This window comes from Orycteropus afer, unplaced genomic scaffold, assembly GCF_000298275.1.
Source record: "Orycteropus afer afer isolate SDZICR_OR568_19922 unplaced genomic scaffold, OryAfe1.0 scaffold00003, whole genome shotgun sequence".
Lineage (NCBI taxonomy): Eukaryota > Metazoa > Chordata > Mammalia > Tubulidentata > Orycteropodidae > Orycteropus > Orycteropus afer.
The window spans coordinates 24136754-24147424 of NW_006921590.1; the positions used below are offsets into that span (position 1 = coordinate 24136754).

The window sequence follows — 10671 nt, forward strand, 5'->3', positions numbered from 1 at the left end:
AAAAAAAAAAAAAACCCAAACTCACTGCCGTCCAGTAAATTCGACTCATAGCGACCCCTCCTTGAGTTTCCAAGATGGAATCTCTACGGAAGTAGATTGCCCAGTCTTCCTTCTGAGTAGTTGCTGGTGAGTTTGAACCACAAGCCTCCTGGTTAGCAGTCAAATGCCTTAGACTCCCTGTTCCACCTGGAACATGTCATTCAATGTGATTGCTTGTGTGGTTGTTATTATATTTAGACAAATGGACTTTCTTATAGTTAAAAAAAAAAAAAAGAAAGAAAGAAAGAAACAGAATTGAGAGTAGATAATTTTCATGGAGGCCTTTAGAAATCGATACAAGTTTAGGGGAAGGAGTCTGATGTTCTGCATCTTCTGGGAATCTGTAAAATGTTTTCAGGCTATGCTGATTTTTATCAGGCAGATGTGCTTCTGAGATATTTGAGAATTTCTGCATGCAGCCACAAATGTTTACTGGGTCACCAACTCTTGTATAAAAATACAAGAAAATCATGCAGAAATGTTTATGCTCTACCAAATGAATTCAGCATGTGAAATGGAAGTTCTATCACATGGCCTATATGTTTTTTTTTTTTTTTTCCTTTTATATCTGGACAACTTTAAACAGTGAAGACTGAGGTATATATACACTCTGGATGTTTACAAAATTCTTCCTGACTTAGGTCAGCGGGACCATGCACATTTGAAGCAATGTGGCAAAATTTGCACCATTATTTCTATAAAGATTTTGTTGGTCTGGGAAAATGCTTAGTGTTTTTTTTTTTCTTTCCAATTAGCTTTATTGAGGTATAATGAACATATAATACAATGCACCCATTTTTAGTGTATGAAGATATAATTTTTAATTATGAAGGTTTTTTTCCTTCTCTTCTGTCATGATACTGCCTTGGAAACCCAAGGAAGGGTTGCTATGAGTTGGATCCAACTCCATGGCAGTGAGTTTGGTTTCTTTTTCTTTCTTTCTAGGGATACATCTGTAATGGAGACTTGGAACACCTTTTTGGGGATCATCTTCCTTACAACTAGCTTTGGATTCATCAAGTCACAGAGAACTGGTAAGACATCAGATTCTTTGAGCTAAAACCGATTACCTTGCCAGGAACCTAAAGTAGTGACAATCTCAAAAGAATATATATATAGACACCTCATAATTAACAAAAAGGAAATGATTCTCTTAAGGAGAAGTTAGTCAGAATCTGGAAGATTTTAGGGAATAGTAGACACTTGATTATTATTATTATTATTTTTCCCCAAAGCTTAACCCCAAATGAATAGGAGCCTGGGTGGTGCAAGTGGTTTGTGATTGGCTGCCAAGCAAAGGGTTGGTGGTTCGTACCAACCCACTGGCTCTGTGAGAGAAAGGCCTGGTGATTTGCTTTCGTAAAGATTGCAGCCTGGGAAACCCCATAGAGTAGCTGTACTCTGTAACACATGGGGCTTGACTTGACAGCAGCTAACAACAACAACCTCAAATGACAAAAAATTGATAATAAAAAATCTGTATCTCTGGATGATTTACCAGGCTCTCAAATGCTTTTGTAAACCTGAGCCTATTTTATTGACTGCATTTTGCTTCGCTTTCTTTGACAGAGCTTTTCTGAGAATGTCATCACAAGATGGATAGCTTTACCAAATGCTAGTGACACCTCTGCAATTTTTTTTTTTGCAATCATTTAAATAGGTTGTTGGGTCTTTTCAAAAAGAAAGTCTCATCAAGAGAAGATTGTTTGAATGGCCTGGAGCCCCACTGAGGCAATATTGAGATTTAAATATTCAAATATAATCACACAGACTGTTATTTGTTGGGGAAAAAACCTGAAACTCTCTAAATTTTCCCTTCAGCTCTGACTGCCCTCACTTGTGAACAGAAGCTGCAACAGTCAGTCTTTCCATGTTTCAAACACCTTCTGATATTACAAAGAACTGGTGGAGAAAGTGACAATGTATAAAAATGTAGTATATCTAATACATTTCTCAAGTTGCACATGATGGAACCAATACTTACTAGTCTGAAAAATATTCCACAGCCATGCCGTGAAGTTTCTCCTGATGATTGGAAACATCAGGGAAATACTTTGTGGTCTGCATTTGATGTTTCCTCAAAGACATGTTAAGGGTCAAACCTGTCAGCCATTTCTGGAATTCTGAATTCTCTCTTCCCCAAAGGATAGCATTTTGGGGATCCAAAGAGAAATAAAGCTCACAGGACCTGAAACTCATTTATTATCTTCCTTTCCCCTGATGGTGGCTCCACTTGGCTTTATGATCCAATAGAGTCAGTAAAATTCTGAGATGGGGGACCCAGGACTCCAGAAATGACAGATGATTTTGCATCTCTGGGTTACACCAGCTTTCTCCAACCCTTCTTTGTCTAAACTCCCACTTGATTTTTCTCTTTTCTCAAAGCCTTCAGTCCTTTGCCTTTCTGTAATATGGGTTTTTAATTTAATCCTCTTTATGGCAGTATAAGGTATGGACTGAATACCAAGAGACCTGGGTTCTAATTCTAGCCGTTTGAATTGATTTGCACTAGTTATTTTGCCTTTTGAGGTCTTAATTTCCCTTTCTGTAAGATGAACAAATTGGATTCATTATTCTGTACTTGTGCTGCCCAATACAGTAGCCACTAACCACAAGGAGCTCTAGTGGCACTGTGCCTAAGGCATTGAGTGCTAACCAGAAGGTTGGCGGTTCAAACCCACCAGCCACTCAGCCAAAGGATGATGGGGCAATCTACTTCCGTAAAGATTTATCGCCTTGGAAACCCAGTGGGGATAGCTATGAGTTGGAATGGACTTGATGGCACTGAGTATGGCTTGGTTAAACCACATGTGACTATATAAATTAAAATCAATAAAAGTGAAATAAATTTTAAAATTCCGTTTCTCAGTCATGCTAGCTACATTTCAAGTGCTCATTAGCTGCATATGCCTAATGGCTACCATATTACATTGCATATTTCCAGAAGACCATTTCTAGTTCTAAAACTTTCTGATTATGTTATTGGTTCTGATTAATATTCAAGGTTTTGTCCTTGTAAGTGATATCTACCTCTTTCCTCCTATCTTTTCTCCCTCCTTCCCTCCTTTTCTTCCTTCCTTCCTTTTTTATTTAAGAATATATGTTATTCCTCAAATATACATATTTTTTAAATTCATGCTAGAAACTCACATGGTGAGCCTGCCCCCAACAAAGGAAAATAAATAAAAAAGAAGAAATGGTATCTGTTCTCATGAAATGTACACACTTGTTAGGGGAGATTGTCATTAACCAAACAAACACACTAGTGAGTGTTATGTTACAAATTGAGATGAAAGAGCTTGAGCATATGGTAATATACAGCCCCCTCCTACCAAAAAAAGAAAGAGAGAAACAGAGAAGGAAAGAAAGAAAGAGAGAAAGAGAAAGAAAGAAGCAGAATCTAAGACAACAGCATGCTCAGGCCTTAACACAAGAGTGAGTGTAGTGCATTTGAGAAACTGGACTAAGAAAGTGGGAACACGAGACCAAGGTAGCAAAGGTAGAGAGTTGAGAGTCTAGAGAGACAGGGCAGGGCCTGTCCATGCCAGTATTTTAACCCCTTCTGGAGCAAAAACAGGTGCAAGATTAATGTGGGATAATCCTCCTGCAGCTTTTCAGCCACTTTAAACTAAAACCATTTTAAACTGGTTACTATTTTTGTTTTTCCTCCTATCACTAATTTATGTTCCTTTTCTACTATGACAGATAATCAAATTGGGAACTATGGGAGAGAAATCATGCTGGCTGCTGAGAAATAAACAGTTCATTAATCACCCTTCTTCTTTCTGTTCACACAAACACTGTGGTTAATCCACATTTTGCTTCTTGTCACAGAAAAATAAAGTTTAATTTGAGTTAGAAGACACCAGGTCATCTGGTCAACTTCTCATTCTAGAACGGGCCAATCTGAGAAGATGAGAGATTAAGCTATTTGCTCAAGTTCTGCAGCTAATTGTTGCCTGATCGTTTCTGTGCTGGACAGCAGGGTGGGCTTGGCTGGGTACCAGATGGTCTGACCATTGTTGGGATGGTGGTTTCTAGGATGAGAGCTGGGTCTGGGGATAAGTAGTTGCACAGTGCAATCTTGAATTCAGGGAGTCAGAGGACAAAAGCAATTTAGAGAATGCCAAGCATCAAACTAAAAGGGGTTGGTGGTAGCCAGGAAGTGCCAGAGGTTAAAATCAGGTTCCCTAGAAGGAGCTCTGGTAGCTTAGTACCTAAGGCACTTGACTGTTAACCACAAGGCTAGCAGTTCAAATCCACCAGTCACTCCTCAGAAGGAAGGTTGGGCAATCTACTTCCGTAGTGATACTGCCTCGGGAACCCAAGTATGGGTCGCTATGAGTCAGATCTGACTCGAGAGCACATAACAACAAACAGCAACAACAGAAGCAGAGCCCAGGATGGAGATTCAGGTGTTACTTTGAAGGAGTCCTCTTTAGGACAAACCTACAAGAGAATGAAGGAAGTGAAAAAGAGCAAGGGAAGAAGCTGAGCAAGGATGCGGCCTCAGGCAAAATCAAATCTTGGCCTGATCTATAGGGGCTCTGGGCCATAAATAGCACTATAGAGTTGTCCCACTTAAGGCAAGGCAAGCCAGGACATTGTACTCCCATATCCATCAGACTTTGGCCACTCAGGGTGGTAGTGGTATAACTTCCCAGGTGTTTCCCAATGAGGCTACTCCCTTCAGCCAAGGTCAGATCTCTGGAGAAAGCTACAGATATGAACAGTTAGCTGGAACACTTAAAAGGGCAGAAGGTGGAAGTACCAGCTGGTAAAGGGGATCTAGGTTTTGACTACCAACAATATCCACTACTAGTTGAAAGCTGGTTTCTTTTGTTGAGTTCAAGGAGTAAGTAGAAGGCAAGGGTCAGGAACCTAATCAAAGGATCAAGTGTATGTTATAGTGGTACAGAGGGCTGGAAGGGAGCAAGGGTGGATGCTGGACATGAGGAAGCAAGGGAAGATGATGGTTTGCCTGGACCCAGTTCATATTGGAGACGATTAGGGACCTGTCAGTGTGGATCCGGGAGATATAAAGGTGCTGAATTAGGAGAGATGGATCCCAGCTGAGAGCTATTGATTCTTTAACGTTTTCCTTTAAAGTACCTCTCTTCCTCAGTCTGCAGGAAGGCCTCTGTGGGAGATGTCGTGTTTCTGGTAGACAACAGCATCAATCCTCAACAGGCCCGTAGCGTGCGGAACTTCTTGTCCACGCTGGTAAATGGCTTCCATGTCAGCAGAGATACCATCCGTGTGAGTCTGGCCAAGTACAGCAATGAACCCAGTTCAGAGTTCCTCCTTTCTACCTACCACCACAGAATCGATGTATTGAGGCACATTCAGAGGCTTCCATTTAAGCCTGGAGGCAGGAAGACGGGCCTGGCTCTGCAGTTCATCCTAGAGCACCACTTCCAGGAAACAGCAGGCAGCCGTGCAAGCCAAGGGGTGCCTCAGGTCGCCATGGTGATCAGCAGTGGCCCAGCTGAGGACCGTGTCCATGAACCTGCAGAGGCACTGAAGAGAGCAGGCATCCTGCTTTATGCTGTTGGCATCAGAGATGCAGTTGGGACAGAGCTCAGGGAGATGGCAAGCAGTCCTGAGGAGAAGTTTGTCACCTTAGTTCCCAACTTCCCTGGCCTGGGCAGTCTTGCCCAGAGGCTGCGTCAAGAGCTCTGTGATACTTTGGCAAAGGCAGTTCAACCTGTTGACCACATCTCTCCAGGTACAAAGGTTTTCCCTTTTTACTTCTGATCTGGAAGGCACAGACCTCAAAGCTTTATATACCTAATTTATTCTTCTCACTGTCCTTATTTTTCAGAGCTTAGGGGGCTAGTATTTGGGTTAGGTGGAGTTGTTAAGGTACCTTGATTGCTTGGGCACACTTAATATTAAAGGTTTAATCTTAAAATTAAAATTTCACTAACCTATTTGTACTCCATGCGCCTCTTCAGTCATTAACCAAACACTTATCAACTGTTTTCTTGTAAACCCCATAGTCTGTATGCTGGTTCTGTATGCTGATGTTGTATAAATCCACTATTGAAGGAAGGATTATTTGTTTCAGGTCAAGTAAGGAGTCTTGGGAAGAAGTTGTCTACCTAGATGTCATCTTCTTCTCAACCTTAGGACTTTTGAATTTAATTTTTGTAGAGAGATTAGTATTATTATTTCTATCTTTCCAGTGAGGAGATGAAGGTAACACAAGGATATGGCAGAGCTTGGACTTGTTTGCTGTTTTACAGAAGACCCATTCCACTAGAATATATATATGTATGTATGTATGTATGTATAGGAGCTCTGGTGGAGTAGTACCTAAGGCATTTGACTGCTAACCAGAAGGCTGGCAGTTCAAACCCACCAGCCACTCCTCGAAAGGAAGATTGGGCAATCTATTTCCGTAGAGATACCTTCTTGGAAACCCAAGGAGGGGTTGCTATGAGTCAAATTGAATTAATGCTATATTAATAACATATCTATTAAGGAGGGAGGAGCTCTAGTGGCACAGTGGTTGAGTGCTCAGTTACTAACCCAAAGTGTGGCAGTTTGAGCCCACCAGCTGCTCTGTGGGAAAAAGACAAGGCAGTCTGCTTCTGTAAAGATTTACAGTCTTGGAAACCACATGGGGCAGTTCTACTCTGTCCTATAGGGTCACTATGAGTCAGAATCAACCTAATGGCAGTGGGTTTGGTTTTTCATTATATATTAAGGAAGAGCTTCCAGGAGAAGAAGTCAGTAAGGATGTGGATGATGCAGGACAGAGAAGTAGAGGAAGGTAAGAAAGGGTGTGTGATCTCCGGAAAAAGGGTTGCTTTAGCCTGATGCTACAGGGGAACTCAGGAATGTAAGTTACACATTAGAGTTGCCTTAACCCAAAGTAAGGGACCAGGCTTTCATATCTTACAGGCAAAGCAGCTCCAGTAGTTGGAGGACAGGCCTTCAAAAAGCAGCATAAGAAATTGTAACAAAGAATTCAAGGAGGTCTGGGCAGAGCTCTCATATTATCTGCTACCATAGATTATCTTATTTTATCCTTATAACACTCCTGGGACAGTATGAGGGCCGGTATAAAGATTTCAGTGCTACCGAGAAGAAAACTGAGTCTCAAAGCAGTGAGTAATCAACAGATCACAAGGCTACTACGTGACATAACTGCAATGAGAGATATCGTGGTAGATGGGATGCACTCCAGCTTTCTGATCTATTGGGGCCAGCACATGCGAGAGATGAGGTTTCTCTGTCAGAAGGTAAGACGCTGATCACTTACTCCACTGAGAAGAGAACAGTCCTTTTCTCAGCCAGTTGCTCCATTTGCAGGAGTGCTTTTCTTCGTGGTGAGATTCAAAGGATTGCACCAGTGGATTTCAAGCCTGGAGGTATCAATAGAATAGGATAGAAGCATCAGAATACGATGGAGTAGAGGGAAGGCAAGGCAAGAGGAATGCCATTTCTCTAAGCACACTGTCACTCAAAGGTAATGTCTGAGATCCATTGAGCATAGGCTGCTTGGCGTTGCACAACTTTTCTGTACACCATTTGGCTCCAATGGTTCTAAGCATTTTGAGTGCAGACCCATTGATCCTATCCCTTTTTTCCTCTACTCTTACAGCTTGCAGAGAAGTGGCCCTGGCAGACATTGTGTTCTTAGTGGATAGCTCAACCAGCATTGGACCCCAGAACTTCCAGAAAGTGAAGAACTTCCTTTACTCTGTTGTCTTGGGGCTTGACATCAGCAGTGACCAGGTCCGAGTGGGACTTATCCAGTATAATGACAACATCTACCCAGCCTTTCAGCTGAACCAGTATCCTCTGAAGAGCATGGTCCTGGAGCAGATCCGGAATCTGCCCTACCGCCCAGGAGGCACAAGCACGGGAAGTGCCCTGGAGTTCGTCAGGACCAACTACCTGACTGAGGCAGCTGGCAGCCGGGCCCAGGAAAGGGTTCCTCAGATAGTTATCCTGGTGACAGATGGAGAGTCAAGTGATGAAGTCCAGGAGACTGCTGACAGGTTGAAAGCAGATGAAGTTGTTGTGTACGTGGCAGGAATTAATGTTCAGGATGTCCAGGAGTTGCAAAAAATAGCCAGTGAACCATCTGAGAAGTTTCTCTTCAACACCGAAAACTTTGACATCCTGCAGGATCTCTCAGGAAGCATCCTTCAGACTCTGTGCTCTGCAGTGGAGGGTAATATTAAAGGTAAGAGGCTGTTGTGATAAAACCCGAGGTTTCAACCAGGTCAAGTTTCCTACATCTCTTCACTTAATATTTTCCTTTACGTTGACTCTCTCTCTTTCTTTTCCCGCAAGTTTCAGATATTTATTATTCACTGTAAGGCCCCAACATGATACACCAATGATTTCATGCATTTGGGGAAGAAATATATCCTGGTTAAGAGGAAAACTGTGCAGATGGCTTTTGGAAGACCTCCGTTGTAAGCAGCTTTATAGGAAAATATTTAATTTAGAAATCAGGGCCTTTTTTCTTCAGTTTGCTGTAATTCACATTCACTGAGTAGAACTTGTATTGATCATTGGGATCCAATTTGTTTCATAGTTCTAGGTTATTCTTTCTGTCCCAGGTGACATCTGGATTAAAGAATGCCAGACGCAAAATATGCAGTGCTGCTCCAGTACCTCCAGCTCCAATAAATACAAAGAGAGCTATCAAGCTTGGGTAATTCTTGACCTGACCTAGTATCTGGTGGAGCATGTTTGAGGCAGAGGTCTTAGGTCCAGAAGCAGAGAACAAACTTGACAGGCCCAAGACCTAGGACGCTCTACCTACATTCCCTCTCTTATTTTACTTACATTTGTTTTAAAAGATCACCACTACAAATGAAAAAATAGTATACTTTGACATTATTAGAAGGCAACTGTTGGTCTTAAGTTTGGTTACCTTCTGCAAAGTTCTGTGTCCTTCACCTGCCTTCTCTGCTCTATATTGCAGGGTGATGCCCCCAATAAGCTGTGTTATTCAGGCTCCTATATGAGGTAGTTTTAGCCAATGGGAGTCACTGGCAGGGTGAAGCGAAGGGAGAAGTCTCCCTCACCTGTGCGTCTGGCAGTCTCTGGCAGGAGCTTTGCCTCTTTGGTGGCCCTGCATTCTGCTAGGTGTGCTCACCAGGGATCTAACTCCTGCTGACCCCTTTCCCCCTGACCTCCAGTTTTACCACCTCTTCCTTTTGTTCCTCCACCCTGGACAATAATTTCTTACTTTTGTCAACCCTTGACTGTCTCTTTTTTTAGATTCTTACTTCTTCCAATATTGGTGTAATCAATTCCTTATATTACATTCTCCCTGTAAAATATTTAGAGTAGTTTCTGTTTTTCTGGTTGAACTCTGACTGATTTACAAACCATAAAATTTACACAGAAAAAGAGCCAGGTACCACATTCCACAGCAGCATCTGAACATGAAGCTGAAGTCTTTGGTTTAAAAGGGTGATTCGCAAACGATTATGGTGAGTTGCCTTTGAATTGGCTCCAACTCGTGACAACCTTATGTATGATAGAAAAAAATCTTGCCTAGTTCTATGTCTTCTTTGTGATCATTGGCTGGCTTGAGTCCATTGCTGTGGCTGTTGCGTCCGTCCATCTCATTGAAGGTATCCTTAATTTTTTCTGACCCTTTACTTTACCAAACATGATGTCCTTTTCTAGCTTTTGGTCTTTTCATGATGTGCAAAGTAAGTAAGCCAACAAATGGTTAGAGAGATTTTAAAGACATTCTAAAACCAAACCAGAAATTTTTTCTGGATTTAATTTGAACGATGAAAAAGAGGATAGACAAGGTAACAACTTTCTCACCTTGTGAATCAATGTTATTTAACACCATGTTGTCTACCATGTAAAGTCATCTCCTGTACTCCAAGTGACCCATACTTTGGGAAACATTGACTTTCACTAAGGTTGTCCTTGCAGTATCTAATAAGCTCATTCTGAGAATTATCTCAGAGTATTTATAAGCAATGTGAATATGCATGGATTCTATTCAGGACTTGACTGATATTAGTTTTTCTTGGCTGTCTTCCCATGTTCTGGTAACCATCAGTTGAGTTCCTTAGACATTTATTGTACACTTACTGTTTATTAGGCCTTGATCTAAGTAAGTAAGTCTTGGGAATACAAACACAAACAACTTGATAACCCTAGGACAGCGGATACAAAGAGATGATAGGAATTTTTCCATGCATAACATGGAATATGCTGTGAACTAGAGAGATATTAAGTGCTAAGAAATTCCTAACACTTATGGATACCCAAGTTTTTTTCTTTTTTCCCACAGACTAGTTCAACAAAAGCAACACATGGTGATTTTGATAAACAGGCTAAGGCTTGACTCTTGCTACTCCATTTTGCCACCCACAAAAATCCCTCCTTTGTAGCACATAATTTTGTGCTGGTAGTCTTTGCTGACTTCTTTGGCTTGTGTTTTAGATTCTGATGAATAAAGTTTTTTTTTTTTTTCTCACAGCATATTTGAAAATTAGATGAAAGCCTGGTATCAGGAAATCAGACTTCTAGTTACAACTGGTTACTTCAGTCTTGACTTCATCAGTGGGAATGAGAAGCCTTTTATATGTTTCAGAGTAGTTCAAGGGAGCTCTGGTGGTGTAGTGCCTAAGGCAT

General features: G+C 41.5%; 1 protein-coding gene across 1 annotated transcript in view; it reads left to right on the forward strand.

Annotated features, from left to right (window-relative positions):
* The first annotated feature begins 997 nt into the window (after positions 1 to 997).
* The window catches only part of LOC103194057 (collagen alpha-4(VI) chain-like), a 169974-nt gene continuing 160300 nt past the window's right edge, over positions 998 to 10671 (forward strand). Inside the window, exons 1-3 of the mRNA XM_042780329.1 lie at positions 998 to 1073; positions 5165 to 5767; positions 7652 to 8239. Coding sequence (XP_042636263.1) covers positions 998 to 1073; positions 5165 to 5767; positions 7652 to 8239 — 1267 coding nt within the window. The remainder of the gene's footprint in view (positions 1074 to 5164; positions 5768 to 7651; positions 8240 to 10671) is intronic.